Consider the following 25348-nt stretch of genomic DNA (forward strand, 5'->3'; position numbering starts at 1 on the left):
AGAGCAACTTCAATTTGTAATTCATTCAAGGATGCAAGATAATTAACAGCTATCTATATAGATAATTCATTGGATTATAAAATCCAATACCATTTAACATTACATGTATAACAACCATCTACGATTGACGTATTTTCAGTTCAAATCTCGGTTTGCCACCCCCCTGTCTAATTTGTTTCACTCTTTGTGAAGGAATCAAATACTGAAATTTCTTTGCGCTTTCGATAATTCAGTCGATCACGTGACTCTTTTCCCAGCCCAAATATAAGATATGATAAGCACAGAACTGAAGTTGGTTTTAAATTGATTTGACGATATCCCATAAGCTTACCCAAAGGGCCCATTGAATATATGGATCGGCCCTGGTTAGACCGATGTATTCCCGACTAACTTTTATACAATGCCGAGTCGCACCAAAAACAAAACCCAAGCCCACTATCATTTTGGATCAGCAGGTTAGTTAACAGTAATATAGTCTCTGAATGCTTTTGATAAAAAAAAAATGCTCTTTTGTAATAATAATTATACGTCAAGAAGCTTTAAATGGTTCACATTTACAAAATAAGAAAGGACTAATAAATTAAATGGTTCGCATACGAAAATGCAGAGCAAATATATTATATATATTAATGAAACTAGCGAAACCAAAGATTTCACATAATAATAAAGATAATATCATTATATAGATTAGCCGCTCACATTTAGGTGAAAACCCCCAAGGAGTGACTGTCCGATAGACCAGTTTTTCAAAGTCTTTAGACCAAACAAAACAACTCACCATCTCAAAAGAAAAGAAATGCAGATAATAAGTAATAGTTAGCAGTAATGCCGGGAACAGGATATATTGAAAAGGGACAAATCACAAAAGAGGGAAGTTGAGCCAAGGTCGGTCGGTCTCGGTTCAAGGGCACTTGGGACCTCCTTCCTTGGTCTTCCAGTTGTTGTAGCAAGGGCACACTGCTTTATTCCCATAATAACCCGGGGGCACGCAAAGACACTTTGCGCAGCACTTCTGACAGAAGAACATGCAGGGCTTGTGGTATTGGGTCCTTCCGCACCTCCTCGAGCATTGCGACGGGCATTCTAGTCATCAAAACAGAAAGCATAACAAACAAAATCATTTCCATCACTTGAAGACCCTTAAAATGCAAAAGTGAAAGAGAGAGCGTGAAACGAGTTTAAGCCCCATTCAAAACAAGTTTGACCAAAGAAACACAAATGTAGGTCCCGATGCATTTACTACTACTCATAAAACGGGGAAGGAAGTGGTGAATTCCAATGCAGAATGAGTGTCCCTCCTCTGAACCCAATTTCCCTCCAACCCAAACAATGGATTTCTTTTCATGCTCTGTTCTTTCTAGATCATTTCTTCCCCAAACTAAAAATGGCCCAAATGTGTGACAGAACAAGAGGCTCCCAAAGTGATGAGTGCTTCCATACCACCCCACTCTCATTCTGGATATCCTCAATGTGATTAACCCACCAAGCCATTTGCAAAATAGATCTCGTCAATGTGAGTCAGGGTGCTGTGAAACCAACAATAATTGGTGCAGAAATAGCATTTCATAAGGTAAATTGAGTTGGCAAGTTGTGCTAGTCTATTTGATTGGGCCAAGATCTGAGAAGTTATGTACCAAAAAAAAAAAAGGGATTTGTGGCTGATGCCGCTATTAATTTTCCACTCTTATTTTCCGGAATAGTTTGTAGGTGAAGAAAGAAATCGAGTTGAGAGGGGAAGATTTAACCACTTACGGTAGCTCTTGAGACTGCCTGGTCCATACTTGCCCTGGAAATTACAAAACAAGTTAGACCCAAATACAAAAAGAAAAAGAAACAATGTGGTAATGTCAGAGAGTGAGAGTGAGAGAGAGAGCTCACTCCGTTGTTATAGTGATGACCACCATGCCCATGAGATGCCATGGCCTGTAAACAAAACAAGAGAAAAAGAAAATGTCAACAAAGCTCCGCATCAGTAAATGTTTTTCTTCCTTTTCAATTTGGGCTTCACTTCAGAATTAAAAGTTCCGAAAGAAAAAACCCACCATTGTTTGAAGAAAGGAGATCGTAATGAGGGCCAAGATCAAAACAGCAACAAACTTAGCCATGGCCATTGTTAGAGACTAACCCCTCTCGGTAGACCTACCCACCTCAAAAAAGCAGAGAGTACAACAGGACCAAGGAGAAGGAGGCGAGGGGTTGGGTTGTAAGTGGTATAGTGGAGTGGCGATGGGAGTATAAATAGAACATTATTCAAGTCATTGTTAGGTGCGCTCGTTTGTATGGAGTATACTGTGGGTCTTCTCTTACAGGAAATGACACCTGTGAGATTACATTTATCAGGGTAGCTATACCATTCAAATCCGGTGCAAGATACCATTAATGTGATTTGCCTCTTGCTCCCAGTGAAATTGCAAAATCGCATCACAAATGAAATTGGGTGTATTCGGCCACCGACATTACTGTTTTGAATTCTAGTCATCAGACATCGCATTTAATTTTTAATTTTAATTTTAATTTTTTTTCCTTATAAAATAAGTGGGGCTTTACTGTTTTATGTTGTTAGTTTTATGAGTTATATTACTCATTATTCCTAAACTATTCGAATTTTTCAATTCATTATCATACACTATATATTTAATTAAAAAAATAAGGAAATCATGTGAGTTACAAAAATAATAAGTAGAATTTTTTTGTTTGCACTATTTTGCTTGTGATCACCTCAAAAAAGAAAAGTAATTGAATGAGATAGGCTCCGACATTTCATGGACAAGGGAGGGCGTCGGTGCATCCAAGCAAGAACGGTAAAAGGTAGTTGAAGTAGTTGTGGATAAGGGTCCCAAGGAGAGAGAAGTCAAAAGAAAGATAATATATGAGAGAGGGCACGGCAGGGAAGGGAAGGGCAGTATATAATCAATTAATTTAATTATTTAACTGTAAAAGCTGAAAACTCTTTGTCCTATTGCATGTGCTATTGTGCTCCTATCTCTGACCATAGCGCGTTACCCAAAGCTGCACCAGTTTGACAAATGTGCCCTCACTGACCGGTAGTAAATGAGTATTAGTTTGTTATTAAAAAATTAATTACATTTTTTTATAAAAATTTAATATAAATTAAAAAAATATTACACATTCCAATATCATTTTTTTTTTCTAACATCATCTCTCTGATCTCAAAATGCGTGGTTATTATATGGTTTTGTTGTGAATATATACTTTTACGAGGATAATGTGGCTGTCGTTTTCTTTTTCTTTATCTTTATTTTATCTTTTTTTTATATTCTAGTTCTTCTACTTTTCAGAAATAAAAAGAATGGGGAAAAATGACATATGCCTGTCAAATATATATACCTTGCAAGGTTTTCAATTGCTATGTACTGAAACGTAGCTATGTGGTGGGCCTGTAACATTGATCGAGTTCAAGCGCAAGGGAGCAAGTCGTCGTGTAGACAATCGATTGTAAGCATATCAATAATTAGAACGCAATTTTAGGAAAAGAGGATCACCAGTTTACAAATGAAATTATATTCATAGGAAAATGATAGGGTTACTATCCTCTTACTACTCATTTACTATTTTTTTTATATTTGATTTTTTTTATAATTTTTTATTTTACTTAATAGTTAAGGAAGTGATAATTAGTAAATTTATATATTTTTTTAATTTTTTCTTAATGATTAAGGATGTTAAAAAAATATTTAAAATAAAATAATAAAAAAATAAAAACACTATAAATAATAGATGGATATTAGATAGGTAGTAAGCCTATCACTACCCTTTTCCATATAGGTTGAAGGACAAGCCAGCCAACCAGCAGCAGCAATGTGAGAAACTTAAAAATATTATAATTCATAATAAACTAATAAGTACAAATAGTTAACCCTGTACATTAAAGTCAGAAGCCACTCTTCTTTTTCAGCTCCGTAATTTTAGCAGTTTTTTTTTTAATAGCTTTTTTGGATTTTTGAGGACCTAGGGTTCGCCTTTGGCGGCAACGGTTGCCTCTTTTGTGCTTGGCCCACCAGTGGGGACGGCGGATCAGGATGAAACAGGTGAGATCACTCGTATTGATTAGTTAAATATATTTTTATGTTTAAATTTAATAAATATCATCTATATTTATTTTATATTAAATTAATTAAATTATTTTCATTCAAATTATAAATTATAATAAATTTATTATTCTTTTTAAATATAAAAAGAACTATAATAAGTTAAAAAATATTTTTTTATTATTATATTATAGATATGAGATTTTTATTCATATAAGATTTTATCATCTATATACATATGAGATTACTATATTATAGATTGTTAGATTGTAAAAATAAAAATGAATATAATTTTTTAGAAGTTATTGAAAATTATGAAAATAAAATAAAAATTAATTAAAAAATATAAATAATAAAAAATAATAATATTTCATTATTATAAAGAATGTGATGACTAATCTAATATAAACTTTAAGTTTTTAATGATTAGTTAAAGATGAAAAATTACATATTAATTAAAATTTAAAAAATAGGATGATTAATTCAATTCTAATGCTCTAAGAACGCTAGTATTCAACTCATTAAATTTATTTTTAAATTTTAGTGAAAAGTATATATTTTATATATATAACAGATCTTTTTTGGACAGATATATCCTATAGAAGGAGTTTATCGGAGACCCATAAAAAAAAATGACACTTTCAACTAAACACATCATCTAAATCTAAATCTGGCCGCACCATAACAAAGGCAAAATACCAAATTACAGAAATCCCCCCATTCTCTTTCTTCTTCCCCCACATCCTCTGAACTATATTACACAATAGTTTAGGTGTGAGATCTATGTGGTATGTTATAATTGGAGTCTATTATTTGGAGAAAAAGGGGCATGCATGTGGGAAGTTTTTTCCAATATCTAAAACTTCATTATCCATAATTTTATATTAGATTAGTTATTGAATTTATTAAAATAATAATATAATTTTATTTTTGTAATAATAATATTTTTATTTTTTTCATATTTTATAATTATACTAATCATATGTTAATTAATAATTTAATTTGATTCTTACATAATTATTATAAGACGGTTGGAGATTAAACATAAATAAAAAAGACGATTGGAAATTAAAAGTGAATAAAAAATAGATTTGATGGGTGAACAGTAACCCTTCAAATTTGAAGAAACATATCTATCTACTATAGGTCAAAGCTTTCTACTTATCTCTTTGACTAATCCAATGCAGCTATATTTTGATCAAATTCATCATATTTTACATTTGGCTAGATTTATTATGAATCCAATACCAATGCTCTAAGAAGACTTACATCCAAGCAGTGTCTCGTGTGGTTGCACCATCTTTCAAATTGCAGATGAGATATCCAGTTGAGATCAATGGGGAACAAGGTTCTGTCTTCACTGAGAATGAATTGTCTAAGGTGGCGGGGGACTTTCGTTTTGCATTGGTGCTGAAGTTTACTCTCTCGCGGCCTTCTATGGATGTTATTCAGCTTGGTGTGATTAAAACATGTGGGTTGCTAGAAATTTCGACGATCAGTTTCATGGATGATCATTACGTTCTTGTTCATATGAAGACGAAAAGGAATTTTGTGCAAGGATGGGCTCGTGAAGGAAGGTTGATAGATGGATGTGTGTTTAGAATTTTTTGATGGACTAATGATTTTGATGTGAGAAAGGAATCTTCTCTGGCTCCTAAATGGATTTTCCTCCCTGGGTTACCGCTTCACATGTACCGTACGGATTGCTTGCAAATTTTAGCAACACGTTTTGGTCGTTTTCTAGGCACCAATAATGCTACCTTGAATCGCATGAGGGCTTCGGGTGCCTGTATTTGCAGTTGAGATCGATTTGAAGGAAAAGTCGGTACAAGGCTTTCCAATTATTATCTCAAATAATGTGACGATATGGCAAGAGGCCAGATATGAGAAACACATATATTATTGCAAGAAGTGTTTTCGAAAGGGTCACACAAAAGTTGTTTGTAGGGCAGGGGCAAGGTTGGTGACGTGTGGTGCGAAACAAAAGGTGCATGGTGTTAAAAAAAGTCAGGAAGGAGAAGAGTTTGGAATCGAAAGAAAAAGATATTGATAGAACTTGGGGGAGGATTGCACCACCGGAAATTAAGGTTGTGCATGACTCTAATGCAAATAACTCTGGGAAGGAATGGGAGGATGACAGCTTGCTGGTTGGGGTTACTGTTTAGCCTTATAGGGAGGATGTAGTTGAGAAAGGGGAATCGAGTGGTAAAGAGGTTCAAAGCCTAGAGGATATTGAGAGCATGCACAGGGTGACTCTGATGCATGGAAATTTAGAAACGCTGGAGTGAAAGCCTGTCTTGCTCTACAGGGTTGAATTCGGTTTCTCCTTTTGAGATCGACAAAAGTCAGGATAAGGATCAAGGGAGTCTTTGTGTTCAAAGGGAGACCAAGTTCGTCTTGGTAGGGGAGAGTTTGCAGGGTGGTGATTTGCATGATCATTTGGAGGTGGTGAATCCAACGTTGAAAATGGAGTGTGTGGTAGCCTTGAAGTTGGTTGTGATGTCTCTTGGAAAATATGTTGAGTATTTTTCTAAACAAGAGAATGATGGGCCTAAAAAACCGTTTGCTCTCAATAAATTGTATGATTTGGATTCAGAGGTTCAAGGCACAAACTAGGTGAAAGAAAAGTTGATGCAGAGGTCTCAACAATCACAATGGGTGTCTTCCCGCCCTTCTAAACTTAATTTATGACGGACACCATTCTAGTGTGGAATGTGCGTGGGTTGGGTCGTTCTAGGAAAACGTTGAGAGGTTTGGTTAGAAGGAAAAATGCAACTTTGGTTGTGATATCGGAACCATTTGCTCTTGAAGATGGTATGCCGAGATTAGCTAGTTTTTTAAATCTTCCATCTTTTCGTTCTAACGAGGCTATGGGGAGTAAACTTGACTTTTTTGGAGGGAGAATGTTGGTTTTGAGGTTGTGGGTATGTCGGCTCAAATGATCATAGCTTGGTTCTCATCTTTGGAGTCAAAGATCATGGTCACTTTCGTGTATGGGAAGTGCAGTCAAATGGAGCGTCGGGTGTTGTGGAGCTCTTTGGAGGATATTAACGTAAAGAATTGTCAGTGGCTTGTTATGGGAAATTTTAATATTATCAGGGGGACGGTGAAAGGATTGGTGGCAATCCGAGAGCTCTCTCGGCGATGGAGGAATTCAATGTGTGCTTGGATAGTGGTGGTCTTTTGGAACTCCCTTACTTTGGGGGTTGAGTGTCTTGGTGCAATGGCCATTCGGGGTCATCTCGTAGCTGGGCACGGTTGGATAGAGATGTGATTAACTCTTGGTTTTCTATTATTTTCCCGCAAACACAAATACTTACCAAGGAAGTCTTCAGATCATTGCCCGATGGTTCTCAGATGTCACAAAGAGTTGCCTCAGTATGGACCTTCCCCTTTTAGATTTCAAAATATGTGGTGCTCTCATGATTCTTTTAGGGCATGGATTGTTGAAGCAATTTGGCGCGAACCTATCTGTGACCATGGCTTGTTGAAGTTAGCGGCAAAACTAGAGAAATTGAAGCTGGCCCTGCAGAATTGGAACAAAACAGTTTTTGGCAGAGTGGATCTTCATATTAAAGTGCTTAAGGTTAAGTTGGAAGATCTAGAGAGGCAGCAACAGTGTGGTTTTTTGGATACATTGGAAGCCGATTATTTGTTTACCAAGATTGAGTTGGAAACTTGGGAAGGTAGGGAGGAAATGCGTCTGTCTCAAAAAGCTAAGAAGGCTTGGCTTGATAATGGTGACTAAAATTCAATGCTATTGTTACTCAAATAAGGAAGAATACTTTTATTTCTTCTTTGTCTCTTTTGGATGGAATTGTTTTAAGCTCACGGGAACAGGTGCATCCAGGTGCAGTTGATTATTTTCAAGAATTCCTATAGGAGGAGAGAAGTCTTGAGGAGGCCGACCTTTACTTGCTAATTAATAAGGTTATTATGGATGATGACAATTCTTTTCTTTGTGAGGTGCCATTGGAATTGGAGGTCAATGAGGCTTTGTTGTTTATTCCAACGCATAGTAGTCTCGGGTTGGATGGTTTTGGTTCGAGCTTTTATACTAGTTGTTGGGAGGTGGTGAATGATGAGTTGGTTGAAGCGGTAAAGGATTTTTTTCTCAAGAAATCCTCTTCCTCATTTTTATATGTCTTCTTATACTGTTCTTATTTCGAAGGTGCAAGAGCCAAAGAGTTTTGATAAGTTTCGTTCTATAAGCTTATGCTAGGTGGCTTATAAAATTTTCTCTAAGATTTTAGTCCAGAGGTTGACACGGTTTCTTCCTTTGATGATTTCATAGGAACAAGAAGCTTTCATTCCTAGGCGTAGTATATTTGAAAAATTACGTTGGCTCAGGAAATTGTTTACTCTTTGAATAAAAAAACAAATGGTGGCAACCTTGTGGTGAAGATTGCCATATCCAATACATATGATAGAGTAGACTAAGAGTTCATTTTTAAGGTTCTAGAATGTTTTGGATTCTCTAGTCAGTTTCGGTCCTTGGCGGAAAATTGTGTGGGTTCTTAATGGTTTTCGATTATGAAGAATGGTTCTTATAAAGGTTTTTTCAAATCAAACCGAGGGTTTTGGCAGCGGGATCCATTGTCCCCTTATTTGTTTATCATTATTGAGGAAATGATGTCTCGGCTACTGAGAAATAGTTTTGATGAAGGGAGGATTAAGCATTTATCTCATCCTACGAGAGCCCCTTTAGTCTCTCATTTTCTTTATGTGGATGATCTTCTGGTGTTCATTAATGGGGAGAGGAGCTCCTTGAGACGTCTTATTCAGGTTTTGAGTGTTTATGAGAGGTGGTCGAGCCAATTGATAAGCAAAGAAAATTTGCACTTTTCTTTTCTAAACATATCAACATGGGTAAGAGAATTAGCTTGAAGAGGATGTCCGGTTTTGTGGAGGGGAGTTTTCCGATGACTTATCTTGGGGAGCCCATTGTTGTGGGCCAGCTAACGGCTAGGTATTTGGAACCTTTTATGACAAAAATCAGAAATAAAATGGCTTGGTGGAAGTTGAATTTGCTTTTGAATGGTGGTTGGATTATTCTTCTTAGATGTGTGCTTTTCAGCATGGCTATCCATTTACTTGCAATGTTAAACATTCCTAAAGTCATCTATCAAAGGATTAATTCTATCATGTTCTCATTCTTTCGGGGAGGCTCTAATGGCAAACAAGAGAGCAAATGGAGATCTTGGGCTCATTTGTGTAAACCGACTAGGGAAGGTGGATTGAGTTTGAGGAACTCATTGGAGGTTCAAGTTTTGTCCATCGACAATTTATGGACTAAGTTTTTTCGAGCTAAATATTTGAAGAAGGGACATGTTGCTTTGGCTACTAACAATGCTGCAGGGACCTGATTCTTGAAGTAGTCTGTTATGCGAGTTTTGCCTGAGGTTCTGGACAATGTTAGGCTAAAAGTAAAGGAGGGTAGTGGATCCTTTTGGTATGATCGTTGGCTCTCTTGTGGTTAGTTGAGTCAATATGCTCAAACTGTTATTAATCCTAAATTGACTATTAGAGAGTTATGGGTTGATAATAATTGGGATAGAGACCAGTTGGTGCAATTGGAGAGTGAAGATAAGGTTGAGGAGATTCAACATAGTATTTTTGTGGGAAGAATTGGAAAATACGTGCTTGTGTGGATGCCGAATGAGGATGGGAAATTTTCTTCAGCAAGTGCATGAGAGTTTATTAGAGTTAAAGCTCCTCTAGCCCAGGGCATGGACTAGATTTGGCATGGTTTACTGTCAAAGAAGATGTTTGTTTGTGCTTGGAAGGCTAGGTACAATTGCTTGCCCATGGATGGTAACATTCAGACGATGGGAATTCAGTTAGCTTCAAAATGTGACTGCTGTTCTTTGGGATGCAATGAAACTTTGGATCATGTCTTGAGCTTAGGTGAGTTTGTGGTACAACTTTGGGGTCGAGCAGAGACTGCGGTGGGGCTACCTACGGCTTAGCATCATTTGTGTTGGTCGAGAGTCACAAATTGGTTCTAGGTTGCTAAGAAATCAACGCAGAAAAGGAAGGCTCATGGGTATTCTGCTATGTGTGATCACATAGAGGTTGTGGACTCGCAGGTGTAAGGCTCGAATGGAGGGTCAGCGTGAATCTGTGGAAGGTGCTTGGTTGGCGGTGATGTTCTGGCTCAGGAACATTTTAGACAAAATGAATAAGGAGGGTGTAGCTTCACGTTTGGACCTCGCTTTATTAGAGGCTTTGGGTGTGTGCATTCTAGCTGCTCTTGCAAGCAAACCACGTCTCATTTACTGGAAGAAACCAAAGGAGGGTAGGGTGAAGTTGAACATGGATGGCAACTGTAGGGGAAATCCGAGTAGTTGCGAAGGAGAGGGCATCATCCGAGATGGGGCAGGTCGACTTATTGTTGGTTTTTCCAATTTTTTTGGTCATGGGACGAACAATGAAGCTGAGTTGAGGGCTTTGGCAGTAGGTGTACAATTGTGCAAGAACTTGGGATTTCTTCATGTTGAGATTGAATGTGATTAAAAAATTATTGTGGACTAGGTTGTAGCGCGAAGGTGCACAATATGGTATTTGTGGGATTTCTAGGATGAGTTCCTTGAGGCTTCTACAGGAATCGCTTTCTCTATTTTTCATCAATTTAGGAAAGGAAATATGGTGGCCGATTATCTGGCTAGGCGTGGAGAGGAGGGAGGGGTTGAGTAGGTTTTTTAATGATTATAATTTGCTTCCTATAGAATTGAAGGGTATGTTGCATTTGGAGAAGCTGGATCATATGCCTTATATTCGTTGGTACTTTTTAGTGGAGGTTTATGCTTTATTTGTTGGGTCGAGGAATTCTATGCACGCATATAATTTTTCTTGTTGGGTTTGGTGTTTATTTTGTAAGTTGGTTGCTTTGTTTGTTTCGGTATTCTTCTGGCGTAAATAAAAGTTTTCTTAATAAAGTTTGAAAATGCCGTCATCTTTGGAAAAAGAAAAAAAAAAAAAAGAAAAAAGAAAAGAAAGAAAACCCTGAACGAAATGTACACAGGCCAACGTAAATCGATGCAAAATCGCACGAAAAAAAAATATATTTTATATGCAACAACACATAAGATAATCCCGAACGTATGCAACAATATTGCGTAACATCGTCCTGTTCAATCTATGCAAAAAAAAAAAAAAAAAAGATATAATATTGTTAGATATTTATAATAAATTAAATGATAGATCTGGTGGGGGAAGGATGGCTACCTCCAATATTGAATGCCTCAACAACATGATTCAACAGTATGTCTCATTTTCTAACTTCTCTTACTCTCAGTCATTAAAAAAGAGAAAACCCAAGTAGCATTGCAGTACGCCTAATAGCTAGCATATGCAAAGAGAATGCAGTTTTCCATGGATGAGAGAGGAAGAAAGAGAGATCAGTAGTACTCCTGTGAAACATGTGCGAGCCATTAACCAGTTCACATGCTGCATGGAATCAGCAAAAACATTGCTGGTATTCTATGTGCATATATGGGTCTTAAAGAAAGTAATTTGGAGTAAAAATTACCTTGTTAATTGATCGCATATATATATATATATATCCACCAATCATAACTACTACTTCCATGAATTAATGTACTTGCCTCAAAAAAGAATACAAGTTGCATCAAAATCATAATTAATTTGCTTTTTGAACGTATATATATATATAAGTGTGTCAAGTGAACAAAAGATAAAGGCAGAAAAAAGGGGTCGTGCATGGCACGATTCAAGCACGGGAAAAAGGACCAAAGTAGACAACCCTAATTCATCATACAATGATCATGTTCTTGCATGTGGGTTTGTTCTACCTTCCACATGGGGAGCCAGATTTATTTCAGTGGTCTAGACTCATGGCATGCAAAAAATAGATCACCGTCACTGATCAGAATATATTACATAGACCCACTTGTTCCAAATTATTATTATTATTATTATATTTTTATGCTTGAAAAAGAAGATCACATTAATCCTGCAGGGAGCCCAGAAAATCAGCATCTCCTTGCCGCATTTATCCTATCTCGTGCGCTTTTGAGTTGGAAGGGACGTCTATTGATTCTATTCAAAGGAAACTATGTACATAAAGTCGGACACATTATCATCTTTTCATCATTGTCAATAGACATAATAATACACTCCAGTTGGTAGCATTATCTTGGGTCCATCATGGGTTCGTTTCCATAACCTCGGTTCCATCTCTTTCCAACTATACACAGTATCAAAATTAATATTCTTATTATAGGACAGGCAGAGATTTAGAGAAACAGTACACCAAACCCCCCCTCCCCCCAAAAAAAAAAAAAAAACCATGCTCGTTACTGGGCTTTGGGTTTCTTGTGTTTGGGCTACTACTTATAAAGTTCAAGAACTTATATGGGTATTGGACGGAAGTTGTCTGTCTGGCACAAGTGGTGGTAGTGATTTGGGCTTCTCTCGAATTAGGCATGTGTCTCGCTCTCTCTCTTTGTGATTGGTTTGGGTTTTTGCTGGATTTTGTGGACGAGTGGGCCTCGTGGCAAGTTTTTGTACGTTCACGGTTCCGACATTTATCGGTTCAAATCTCTAAAATTATATACGCAATGCATGCGATGAGGCAAAAAAATAGTAAATCTTGAAAAAGTTGAGGTTAAGCCATGGATTGCAAATTATCACTCGTCTTGACTGATCTTGACTCATGGAGATAAAATCAATAAACATTATATGCGTGCGAGTGTCACATCAATACGGCTGTGATCCAGCTGATGTACAAAATCTTTCTAGTTTCTTAATCATTAAACGTCCATGAAATTCAATCCCGATTATGAAACTTGGAAATGTTATAATTTGGCAAGGGGAAAGGGCATAATAATAAGAGTAAGAATGATATGGGTGGTTAGGGTACAGCAAAGCAATCAGATATAGTGATGTGGGTAATGCAAACAAGCTGTGCACTCCCCTGACAGAAAGCAAAGGGTGCCAAAAAGGCCAGCTGTGTGCTAATGACATCTCATTTTCTGGCACCAAAAATTGAATTGACTTTGGTTTTGGGGTAAACACACTAATTGGTGGGTGCAGTATGCAGGAGGAGCAAGTAGGTCCGCCACCAGTTTTTAGATAGATATCTATGATAACTCTTCTCCCTCTACACCCTCATTGACTCATTACCACACCATGCTACCTAGCTTGCTTGCTTGCTTGCTTTTGCTTCAGCATATTTAAAGTAGCCTGTCTTAATTTGCAGGACCTGTTAGGTATACTCTTCTGACGACATAATTAGGGTAGTGGTTGCTTCTATAAATGTTGTATATATCTCTCGTCTTACTGTCTGTATGCATGGTTTGATGTTTTGTTTTTGCTGAGAGTCGGGCAGAAGAGGGTACAAGGTTGGACCAAAAGTAAGTATTACGAAATGCATCAAACCCATGAGTAAAGATAGGTTTAGTAAGTGTTGAGTTTTGTCTTGGTTGGTTTCATAATGAATATGTTTAGATCTAATTCGACTATTAGTTCTAGGTCTAGTACCACCTGATATTTATATATATATATATATATATTTATAATCTAGAATCTTCTCCAAGATTTACATCCCTTATATATAATCTTTAACGTGTTTAGGGAATTTATAAATTTTCATAATTTTCCAAACTCAATGATTGAAAACATGTCACGTCAATATTTATCATTACAAGTTGAGTTATACATGTATCATTCCTAAGGCCTTGACGTCATGAAACTGCTTACTGATTAAGCCGTGCTGTTTACAAGTCATCGGGCCTAGAGAAGCATTACAAGTTGAGCTATACATCCGGAGTCATGTGGTATTATGGGCTCGGTAACATTTCAAATTTCAAATTTTTACCCTAAAATGGGCCAATGCTAAAAAGGTAAATAAAAGAGAGAATCAAAGAAATATTATAGGGGCCCAGACTGGCTTAGTAGGATACATGGAGGCCCTACACTGAACGTCAACATTAATAACACTCACTACCCATTGGAAACTTCCTTAATGTCATATATCTTATAATATGATTCTATGCAAATATTATTAAACTCGAACCCAGAATAAGTTCCAGTATTGCAAGCAAGCACAAGCAGCACGGTGATGGTTCTCAAACATGCCCAACAAGTTTGCTTGATTTCTCTTTTCAGGCTGGCTATAGTTGTCTAAGTACAACGATATATCCTGTCCTAATTTATGTTTGAAATTCTTTGTAGTGGGTCTTAACCTGTTTCTTGCGGTATTGATGCATGCAAAAATTGGCCCCTGATCTAGGCTCTACTCATATCCATAGAGTACTTTTTGAAGTTTGAATTCATGCTTTAAATGATACCATGACTTCACAGGACCTATCTAATTAAGAAGGCTGTGCCCATCATGTTGTTTCCAAAGTTCAAGCATCGATCCATGAAATTCCCCATGTCTGGAAAGTGCATTAATCCTACAGAGCAATATGTAAAGAAGCTCGTGAAGATTGGAGGCTGCACAGTACTTGATTAGAAAGTGAAGTATTTTAAATAGTTGGATACTTGTTAAAATTGCAGAAGATTAGAAACTTATAAAGCATATGCACTAATTCATCAATTAAATTGAATTCAACCTACATCTTACCTAATTAATCTGAGAAAGGCATGCAGATAATGAACAATATTTAATTTTTTCGCAGGGGAATTAAACATATATGTAGAAGAAGACTGCATGTACGTCCAGGATGGATGATTGACCAATGGATTATTAAGGAAGCTAGCTAGCTAATAATCAAACGCCACTCAAAGAGCCTGTCTCTAGCTGTGGACCAGCCACTAGTACTGCTGCACAGGATTAAATTAGCATGCACTGATATTCATCGAGCAACAAAGACGACCGACCTTCAAAACCCATCCATCCACCTCTGTGGCCTAGCTATGAGTCGTCCTCATCCTCGTCCTCGTCCTCGTCCTCCTGATCAATTAGACGTGTACGTACGTAGGTCATACCGCCTCGAAGATAAATCTCGCCATTATTATTTATTGTACAAAAAGCAGTGCCGGTTGTTGCCTTGACCATCCCTCACATTATTTCATTTGGGGGAGACCAAGAATTATGCCCTAATGTCACAGTAATTCGTGCACGCATGTGGGGGAGTGTTTCTAATCTAAATATAAATATATGTATATATTACACCAATATTAATATGGCCATCTTCTTGCTGATTTTGGGCCATTATAAGAGTTCGTTATGGTATTGCTATCGTGAGCTGTTGAAAGTTAGGTGAAGATCTATACGTTAGGTATTTTCTGTGCAACTTAATTATAAATCTTTGACCCCCCCAAAATAAGGAACTCTTAGCATTTTGTTCGTTGGATTAATGGGCATGCATGGTTATATATATATATATATAATCGATTCATATATATATACAATGATCAGTATATTATATATATGTAGATCGAGTATGGTCAAGATCGAGCTAGGTTGGTCGTTACTATATACTGTATAACTTTACTATGCGTGGAACATTATTATAATATATATATATATATATATATATAAATATTGGTGACCTAGCTAGCTATCTTTATCATGTGCAAAATAATTGGCACTGATTACATGCCCGTGATCAACTTCTAGTAATCTGATCGATATATCTATATGTTTATCATTAATCCATTAATTAATAGTTGAGCCAGCAAGCTGTTGCCTAGCTAGCTAGTGTACGTTCTAGTATATTTATACGGGCGCTCTACCTGGAAAAAGAATTTAGATTTAGAATACATAAGTGAGAAGACTAATTAAATTAGTTGAAGCACTTTAATTTAGTCACGACTCGCTTCTTTTGTACTAGCTACTCGTACATTAATATTAAGAAAAACGTACGAGCAAATTCGACACAGGCTAGGCATGATTCACGTATATATAGATCAATGACAGTACATGATTTAAAATGGACACCGATGTTAATAATTTATTAAAAGGAGGACGAGTTCATCGATTTTCAAATGATGGGAGATATTAATAAAAAAAATTACGAAATTAATTCAACGAACAAAACCGTATATATATTTTAAGAAAATATATTTATAATTATGAATTATGTAACCGTCGCATAATTATTTTAATAAAAATAAAAATATATATATAAAATTCACATAATAAAATTAATTTTTTTAAATAATTACATGATATTTATATATTTTACAATTAAATATATATATATATATATATAGAATCATTCATATATTTTTTACCGAAAGAAAACAAAAGAAGTTCCGTGGATGGACTTTGAAAATTAGTCCCAGATTTAGGAGGGACGTTGATTCTCGTAAAATTACGAAGTGGGGCCAGCTTTCAGGGGGTATCAACGTGACAATTTATTAGAACATTAAACACCTTCACGTAGATCAAAGTAGTACGCACTCCATTAGCGTCCAGAGAAGATTAGGCTCCATATGTTATAAAATTATTTTAATTCATTTCATTATTATAATTTTATTAAATTATAAAATAATAATTTTATTAAAAATAAATAATTTATTAAATTAATTTTAACTTTTATCTTAACTTATAATTTCATTTCAATTCACTATCGTAGATTTAAATAGATTGACAAACATGTCAATTTGAAATGAATTACGGAAGTGACGCGACATTCCTATACGTCTATATACATAAAGGATAAAATTACTATGCTATCCAACGTTTATCGTTAGACATGTCGTCCAAGTTGTTTTTTTTTTTTTTTTATATTTTTATAAAATAAAAAAATACATCAATATATTTAAAATTACTTCTTTAATCATTAAATAAAAAAAAATAGATATATATATATATATATATATATGACCGGCAGTCAACTAGAGTGGTCAAACTAGCTAGGGCGGCATAGTATATTTTCCCATATATATTAGACTTTGCGTTGGCGCAAGTATTGCATTGTTCTTAAATAATAGAACTAGAAATGATGAGAAAAACGGATATCCAATATGAAAGCCGATATAACATCGGCATCACATTTATATATTTGAATGAATATTGTATCTAGCTAGAACGTACCATTATTGGACGGTGGGGATAGCTCGCGCTTCTGGTCTTGCTGTATGATGTTTTTTTGGTAAGATCAAATTGCTCATGTTCCACTATCATTTAAAGGGTTTACCTATTTTTTAAATGATTGAGCTCTATTGCAAGTTTTAAATTATCTTGGTAGCTAGATCGCATGAGCTTTCAAATTAACGTAGCAGCTAGCATTTTTTTCGTTTGGGGTTATATATATATATAGAGAGAGAGAGAGAGAGAGAGTTGCATTGATGAAGGACATTTAGATCACCACCTTGTACTTTCAACCTTGGACTGATTTATTGGGTCGTGTCGTTTTGAAGTCCAACATTCTTCAAAATATATTATTGTCTTGAGTAATATAGTGAGTATAAAAAAGATGGCACAACAAACAAATATTTCTGTTGGGTGGTAATTCCATGGGAGAAAACAATTTGCATGAGCTAGCGACGAATATTTGCCGATAATGATCAGCATTGGGGTATGGCCTCGTGATTTTATACCCCAAACTAGAATCAACTCGATCCATGCTAAAACGCCTAGCTAGCTGCATAATGGATGTGGTTGTCTCCTCTTTTAGTGCTACAGTAAGATATAACGACTGTTAATACTCAAAAAAAATAAAATGACAAGAGAGTGCAGATTATATTAACAGTCATCGATCATATGTGAGATGAATTTCAAACTTCAGACTTCTCTTTTACAAATTGAGAGTTATGCCAATCAAATTATAGATTTTAACTATATGTAATATTGTTGGCGTGACTGTTTGAGGGGTTGCGTCCTTATAAAAGGCACGGTCTGCTCATGTAAAAGGGACTCAACTTCTAATTTGTTGTGTTTGGGGACGCAAATGAGTAATGGTCTCCACTCCTTGCAAACATTATATATCGCCTCCACCCACTAAAGAAACATCTCCCCTTGCTACTTTTTCCGACGGATTACCAATTATATTATATAAAAAGAAAAAGAAACACTTTATTATTGCTTATAGGCATGCGATGCACTGCCAACATATATCAAACATTTCGTGTTAAAAAACACACGCTTTTGGGTTCTCATTTCGATTGCTTTTTGTGTTTTGGCAGTCACGTTTCATTTACATGAAACCATCAAACTTGCTTTAGAGCACTAGCATTGGACTCATCAAATGAGTCAAATCTTTAAAATTTGATGATTTTGGTTTTAAAATCTTGGCATTGGATTCACCATATGTTCAAATGTCAAGCTTTTAGTTACAGTACATTCATCTTCATCTTCAAATTTGAAAACTCACTATTCACACTCTATAACCATTATTTTATTTATTTAAATTATTGTTTTCCAATTTTGAGCCACAATATATTTAAGTTAGGAAATAATAATTTAAATATTAAATTAAATTATTAATTAACATATAGTTAGTGTAATTGTCAAATATGAAAAAAATAAATTAAAAATATTATTATTAACGAAATAATATTATATTATTATTTTGATGAATCTAATAGTTAATCTAATGTGGGGTTATGGATAGAGAAGTTTTGAATTTATGAAAAATATGTACTTTCTATCAAATTTTAAAAATAAAAATGATGAATCCAATACTAATACTTTTAGAATACGTTCGATTGATTAAATGGTTTTCAATTATATTATTCGATCAAATTTGAAAACTCTGAAATACAGACCATATCGTACAGCTAGCGAACTCTCACACCCTATTCATTCCTAATAAATTCACGGGTTGTGAGTTTCAATGCAACCAACCTTTGCACGCCGTTCGACGATTAAACCTTAGCTGATCTATCATTGGTCCGCTTACGTCATCCAACACGCTCTCTTTTCCTTAATCTTATCTTATTATGTTCCACTCCCCCATGTTAATCACCGCTTGATTTTTCTTTAGTAAAATATTTAACGCAAAAGTCAGTGCACTCTAAGAAAGTGGTCTTCCCGCAGCTTATTGTTTCTCTTTCCGCTTAATCGGTCTCCAAGGCAAGGCTGACTCGAAAATAGTAATTTGACTTTAATTTTGTGGGCAGGGGTCAATCAACACACCTGGCAGCAAAGAAATGAAAAGAGTGCGACGCGCGTGTCGCCAGGTGCAACATGTCTTTACACGTGTCATCTTTACTCTCATTTTAATTACGTCCTAATCATGATTAATAGTTAGCAACCTCTAGAAATCGATGGTTTCGTGCACTCGAAAGCTCCAAATTGCGGGCGGGATTGGGTTGTTAATAGTTCGATATTCGAGGTGCAGTTTGGTAATTGGAGAAAAGTACGAACCAGGTTCACAGTACGGTTTCGGGACGTGTTTTTTGTCCGGACAAAGTTTGGCAACCGTGCAAAATACTCGAAGCGATGTCGTTTTGCCTATCAAAAGACGGTGTTCTCCGACAACTCCGTTCTACGTCCGGGAATTCTCTCACATACCGACAACGATCTTTACCATCCTTCCTGAGACCAAGTAGTCGTAAGTCGTAACACAACCAACAGACACATTCAGGAAAATACGGCTTTGCCATTAGCTAGTAGCAGGTTTTTAGGGCGACCTCCACACTCTTAAATCAGTGCTACTGAAAGGGTAAATCCTTTCATAAAAGAGGGTGAATTTGGGCAGTCGGGAAAAGGGTAAAGAGAAAATTATAAAACTAATAAAAAGGGATTTTACAGTTTTGAAGGGGTCCATACCTTAAAAGCAAAATTGACAAAATTAAGATGGGGTTACAGTCAATGTCTGAGACTCTCAGAGTGGCAGTCTCTCTCTCTCTCTTTGCTGGGTTTTACTCCCCCCACAATAATTAACAAGGACCGATAACTCGGACCATTATTGAGAGCAAACCCGGTCAAAAGCTCAGATCAGGATGAGAAATTTGGACTGTAGAAACTGTAGGGAAGGTTCACTAGCTCAGGTATATTTATTACACACAACATCTAACCCCAAGGTGGGGTCAGGAACTTAACCATGGATTTAGAACCAGGGTTAAAAAAACAAGTGGTTAAGAAGGACATCCACAAAACTCAGATTTTTATTATCGACAGCATCACTTCCCACCATCATCGTCATCATCTCTTCTCCTCCTCCCCTTCTCCTTCTCCTTCTCCTTCATCACTCTAAAAATTAATACCGTCTGTCTCGCTCTGCTGTATTCCACCTATTTCTTCCATTTTTCTCCACCCTCCTACACCTTCCATGGACGGATATTTCTAATCTGCACAAAAACCTAACCCTAACAACTCTTTTAAAAAGCTGATCTTTTCTTTTATTCATTTTTATATTTCTTTCGGGGACCCTAGATGTTAGAGCGATGGACATAACCCCCACCATCACCACCACCAATACCAACACCATTAGTGCTACCAAATCCCCAGAAGCTGACAGTGAGACACCAACTCGGATCCAACCCTCCTCCAAGCCCTTATCTTTCTCCAACGGAGTACTCAAACGCCACAATCCTCACCACCACCACCATCACCTCACCACTCCACAGCTGGTTGTCACCTACAAAGAATGCCTCAAAAACCATGCAGCATCCTTAGGAGGACACGCTTTAGACGGTTGCGGCGAGTTCATGCCCTCCCCTTCTGCCACTCCCGTTGACCCAACATCACTCAAATGCGCTGCCTGTGGCTGCCACCGCAATTTCCACCGTCGCGAGCCCGAGGACCCTATCCCCACCTCCGCCACCACCCATGTCATCGAGTACCAGCCCCACCACCGCCATCACCCTCCTCCACCACCGCCTGTCTCAAATCGAAGCCCCAATTCAGCCTCCCCACCGCCGATCTCCTCGTCCTACTACCCCTCCGCGCCCCACATGCTTTTGGCTCTGTCTGGTGGCCTTTCAGTTCAACCGGAAAGTGCAGCTGGGCCTACTAACCCTATGGTCTCGCCGAGCCCAAATGCAAGAAAGCGGTTCAGGACCAAGTTCAGCCAGGAACAGAAAGAAAAGATGCACCTGTTTGCGGAGAGAGTTGGATGGAAGATGCAAAAGAGAGACCAGGAATTGGTGCAAGAGTTCTGCAATGAAATTGGGGTGGAAAGGGGTGTTCTAAAGGTGTGGATGCATAACAATAAGAACACCTTTGGGAGGAGAGATGCGGATGCGGATGATACTGGGAATAGGCCGAACACCAACAACATTCTTGAGCAAACCCACAACAACGGCAACGACAACGGAAACGGAAACGGAAACGAGGACGACAACAACAACAACGAAACCAACAACCTCGGCGAGAACCCGAATCACTACCAGAGTGACAGCGGGGCTCATGGTGCTAATGGGTCTTCCTCATCTTCTTGATCTTTAATGAAATAATAAGGAGGTGTTAGATAGATCAGTAAGACTAGAATATTAATTACTTGTAGTTGGTTCTTGCTCAGTTTTAAATTGTTTTTTCAGTTAATGATCTTAATGAGATGATGATCATGACCTTGTTGAGGATATCATGGAAGAGCTAGATTGATCCAAAAGGAAATTCGATTTGGTTTATTTTAGCTTTCTTTTTGCTGTTTCAAGTACTTTAGCGACTATATTTATTAATTCTTTTTCAAACCTCATTAATTTACGCTTTTTTATTTCGCATGATCATATCCTTGATCTTTTGGTGCCTATATAATATATATTGGGACTTGGGAGTGTGCATGGTCATGTTGAAGGGTTTGTGGGGATCATTAACTTAGATTAATGTTAATTTCAGCTTTATTCTTCTCTATTATAAGTTAGAATGAGAAGAAGTTTATGCAGCTTTTTCGACTGTTTCCCGGACAGCAAGATTATAGTTAAAGCTTCTGAATCTATTGTCTCATCAGAGGTGGATCGATGGTCAGTGGGAGATTTTTTCTTTATCTTGTGTCTGAGAGAAAGAAGCAGAAAGTGTTGCAACATGATCAACTGACATGGGCGCCCGATCGATTATATTATTATCTAGTACTGATCTATCATCCGGACCTTTAGCTTTATGTAATTCTTTACTGTTTAATTAATTTATTCAGAGATCAGAATAAATAAATAACAGATCGATCATATGATACATCTTATAATTCGATCCGTAGCAAATGGTCGTGTGGATATTACAATAGAATTTTAGTACGTACTTGTGATAAGGCTAATCTGATCTTTTATTGCTTTATTTATTCTCTCGAGCTTAGAAAAGCATTGTTCCACTACTGCCATGTGCATTAGCGCCTTTTGCTCTTTAATTTAGACAATGGGATCCGTACTTGAGGCTTGTTAGAGCTTTCTACTTAGGGAAAACCCGGATTAATTACCAAACCTGATATATTCATGATATAGAGGATAAATTAAGCAAAGTATTTCTAATTTTTTTTTAACAATGTTCCCTTCCCTTTTAAGGGAAACAAAGATTATATATAATTGCTATTAGTATATAACTTAAATATGGATTCATGTCTTGTCAACCACTTCTTGGGTTGTTTTGTCTTGGGTCATTGATGAAGTCAGGTGATCTTGTTTGGGTAGGGAGCTGGGGGTGTCTCGTGATCGACTTCTTCATAGATGGGTCGTGCCTCATTCAATTTTCCTCCTATTCAGTGAGGTGAGACGCTGCCGAAATTTTTGAAGTACATGGTTTACAAAGAACACACGCATTAATAATATTAAATATTAATAAATGATGAAAACATATATAAATGCATGCATCCATGCATATATAAACTATTAGATTTTTTTTTTTTTTGTTCTTGATTTGATCTCTTTGCTTACATGCTTAATATATATACAGATTCAATGCACCAGTACTAGTTGAAATAATTATTATGAGAAATTGCTTAATAAGAGAGTTAAGTTTTGATGGAATTAATGCATGGAGTTTATATATATATATATATATATGCTTAATTCGTGCTGTTTTTGTTGAAATCTGGCAAAGCCAGCTGGGTTGTCCCTACGCCTAAGTTCACTATTGCATGACTGCGACCCAAATATGGCACGATTTGATATTTGAACTTAAAACCAATTAGTTTATGGTTGCCATCACCCTAATTATTTCCCAGATTAATTTTACTATGCCACCCATTTAGCTTTGATCGTTGATTTGTCTTTGTTTTAACTCTTATTGACAGTGGCTTACCAATTTATTTGGTGCGACCAATATCTCGTTCTTTTTTTTTTTTTGAAATCTACCAAAATAATTATTATATATATAGTTCTACCATATATACAATGATAACTCTATAATTTTTTTTTTTTCCAAATGGGAGATGTAGTTTTAGGCTTGTCTAAAAATAGATTTCATCTTAAAATTGTCATCTCATCTCATTTTTAAACATAATTTAAATACAAATATTTTCAAACTAATCATTACAATTTTCCTAAACTTTTAAGTAAAAAATAAAAAATAATTTAACTTTTTAAAATTTTTAAATAAAAATAATATTCTAGCAATATTTTAATTTTATAAATTTTTTTTTTTACAATTTTTTCTCACTTTTTTTTATTTTTCCAAAACCAAGTCTTTTTTGTTTCATGCTGTCTCTATCCTGATCTTTCAGTACACGTTTATCCCGTGCTCGTTTATCCAAATCAACAGAACCTGAAGGGTGGAAGCTGCTTTTATGAATAAATTAAATTGTAAAGACGATCATTGTAACTTGGTATGAAAGAAAACAACCAAATTCATGTGGATGTAGTATCAGAAACTCATCACTGGGCTACTAAACACTCGTACGTGATTATGCTTTCATGCAACCCACTAATTCGATTGCAAATACCCAAAATTAAAATCCATTGGCATATTGTATGGTGTGTGGATGAAATAATTTTAACATATTATATAGTGCTTAATTGCAGCAACAAATTAATTAATTAATTATTAAGCCAAATATTTAAGCACCCGAGTCCATTACTCACACGGTTTGCATTATCAATGTCTAGTTTATAATTTAATTTTACAATGTGCATGTGCTTTTTAATTTCCATGGCAAATGGCCAATGTGGTGGGGGCCTGAATATGCAAAGCAAGATACACATGTACTTCCTAAGGACGCTAGCCATCGTGCGATGTCTCCCACTCTACTTTCCCCAAGTGCGGCCCCGACCAAAATTCTAGACTCTAGACTATTACATGGCTAGTTGTCTCATATATTTTTGTATTTTTGTATTTTTTTTTTTTTTTTTTTGAGAAGAAGACAAATTCCAATTGATTCATAGCCTTCACTTACAACGGAAAAAAATCATGAATCTTGTACCCCAGTTTAAATATATTTTTGTGAATATTGGAGGAGGCTAGGCTAATATAATTGATATTAGGTATTCTTAGATATTTTTAAATATTTTATTTTTAAACATCATTCAAATACAAAATACTTTTCAATTTTAAATTTTAAATTTTTTCATTTATTCATTATAACTTTTTCAAACTTTCCAACAATTAAAAAATTAATTTTTTTTTTCATGTGAGTCCCGTATATTATATTCATTTTTTTAAAATAATTGTATGGTGCTTGTGCACTTACGATTGTAATTATTATTATTTTTATATATTTTTTAATCTCTTTAAATATTTAAAAACAAATTCACAATTTTATTAAAAAAATCCTTAACCATTAAGTAAAAATAAATAAAAAGTCAGAATTAGTAGAAATTATGGGGAGAATGTCTCGGTGGGTTTAGTGTTTTCCCTTAAAAAATTTATTCAAACAATTTTAGATTTATAATATTTTTAGTCAACCTTTTCTCACATTTTCTAAATTCTAATAAAACATCTCAACTTCAATTATTTCACTAATATTTACAAATTATTTTACTACTATTCAAAAATATTTTCTAATAAAAATCATGTTTGGATTTCAAGATCATGGAGTAATAGATGAAGAAATTCATGAGCCTAACTCATTTCATAAAACCGGTTCTATAAGAAATGATTGTTCATTCCTTATAAACATGTCCAAAACCTTGTCCACAGGCAATGTGTGATTATTCCTCAACACCCTTTCTCACATGCAGGCCAGTATTTCTTGGTTCTTGTCACGGGATAAGTAGTGTGGGCTTCATTCGTCTTGTAACAGACTCTGATACCATGAAAGTTCTCGTAAATGACTTGTTGAGAAATAATCTCTTATTGTCTGTGAATAAGGTCTGTCACAAGATAAGTAGTGTGGGTCCACATTCGTCTCGTGGCAGACTCTGATACCATGAAAGTTTTCGTAAATGATTTGTTGAGTAATAATCTCACATTGCTTGTGAATAAGGTCTTAACCATGTTTATAAGGAATTATCATTAATCCTATATTATAGAGCCAGTTTTATGAGATGAATTGGGCCAATGAATAACTTTC

The 25348-nt window shown here is 35.9% G+C and overlaps 3 protein-coding genes across 3 annotated transcripts; 2 read left to right on the forward strand and 1 right to left on the reverse strand.

The window, feature by feature from the left end:
• Positions 1-602: 602 nt before the first annotated feature.
• LOC108985962 (gibberellin-regulated protein 6-like) lies at positions 603-2221 on the reverse strand. The gene is made up of 4 exons (XM_018958448.2): positions 2043-2221; positions 1879-1923; positions 1753-1786; positions 603-1083 (listed from the first exon to the last, which is right to left on the reverse strand). The coding sequence occupies exons 1-4, from the start codon at positions 2109-2111 to the stop codon at positions 902-904; spliced, it is 330 nt and encodes a 109-aa protein (XP_018813993.1). The 5' UTR covers positions 2112-2221; the 3' UTR covers positions 603-901.
• A 6693-nt stretch (positions 2222-8914) lies between these two features.
• On the forward strand, positions 8915-10565 carry LOC118344046. Its single transcript, XM_035683798.1, has 2 exons — positions 8915-9018; positions 10139-10565. The coding sequence occupies exons 1-2, from the start codon at positions 8915-8917 to the stop codon at positions 10563-10565; spliced, it is 531 nt and encodes a 176-aa protein (XP_035539691.1).
• A 9520-nt stretch (positions 10566-20085) lies between these two features.
• Positions 20086-21547, forward strand: LOC108985975 (zinc-finger homeodomain protein 9-like). Its single transcript, XM_018958469.2, has one exon. It carries the CDS (start codon positions 20358-20360, stop codon positions 21351-21353), a length of 996 nt encoding a protein of 331 aa, XP_018814014.1. The 5' UTR covers positions 20086-20357; the 3' UTR covers positions 21354-21547.
• Positions 21548-25348: the final 3801 nt, after the last annotated feature.

This window comes from Juglans regia, chromosome 1 (assembly GCF_001411555.2).
Source record: "Juglans regia cultivar Chandler chromosome 1, Walnut 2.0, whole genome shotgun sequence".
Lineage (NCBI taxonomy): Eukaryota > Viridiplantae > Streptophyta > Magnoliopsida > Fagales > Juglandaceae > Juglans > Juglans regia.

Coding starts and splice junctions, on each gene's coding strand:
- LOC108985962 (XM_018958448.2), bottom strand. CDS start 2,111: ATGGCCATGGCTAAGTTTGTTGCTGTTTTGATCTTGGCCCTCATTACG. Junction 1,924..2,042: donor TCTCCTTTCTTCAAACAATG/GTGGGTTTTTTC, acceptor TTTTGTTTACAG/GCCATGGCATCTCATGGGCA. Junction 1,787..1,878: donor GTCATCACTATAACAACGGA/GTGAGCTCTCTC, acceptor TGTAATTTCCAG/GGCAAGTATGGACCAGGCAG.
- LOC118344046 (XM_035683798.1), top strand. CDS start 8,915: ATGGGTAAGAGAATTAGCTTGAAGAGGATGTCCGGTTTTGTGGAGGGG. Junction 9,019..10,138: donor GTGGGCCAGCTAACGGCTAG/GTATTTGGAACC, acceptor GTGGACTCGCAG/GTGTAAGGCTCGAATGGAGG.
- LOC108985975 (XM_018958469.2), top strand. CDS start 20,358: ATGGACATAACCCCCACCATCACCACCACCAATACCAACACCATTAGT.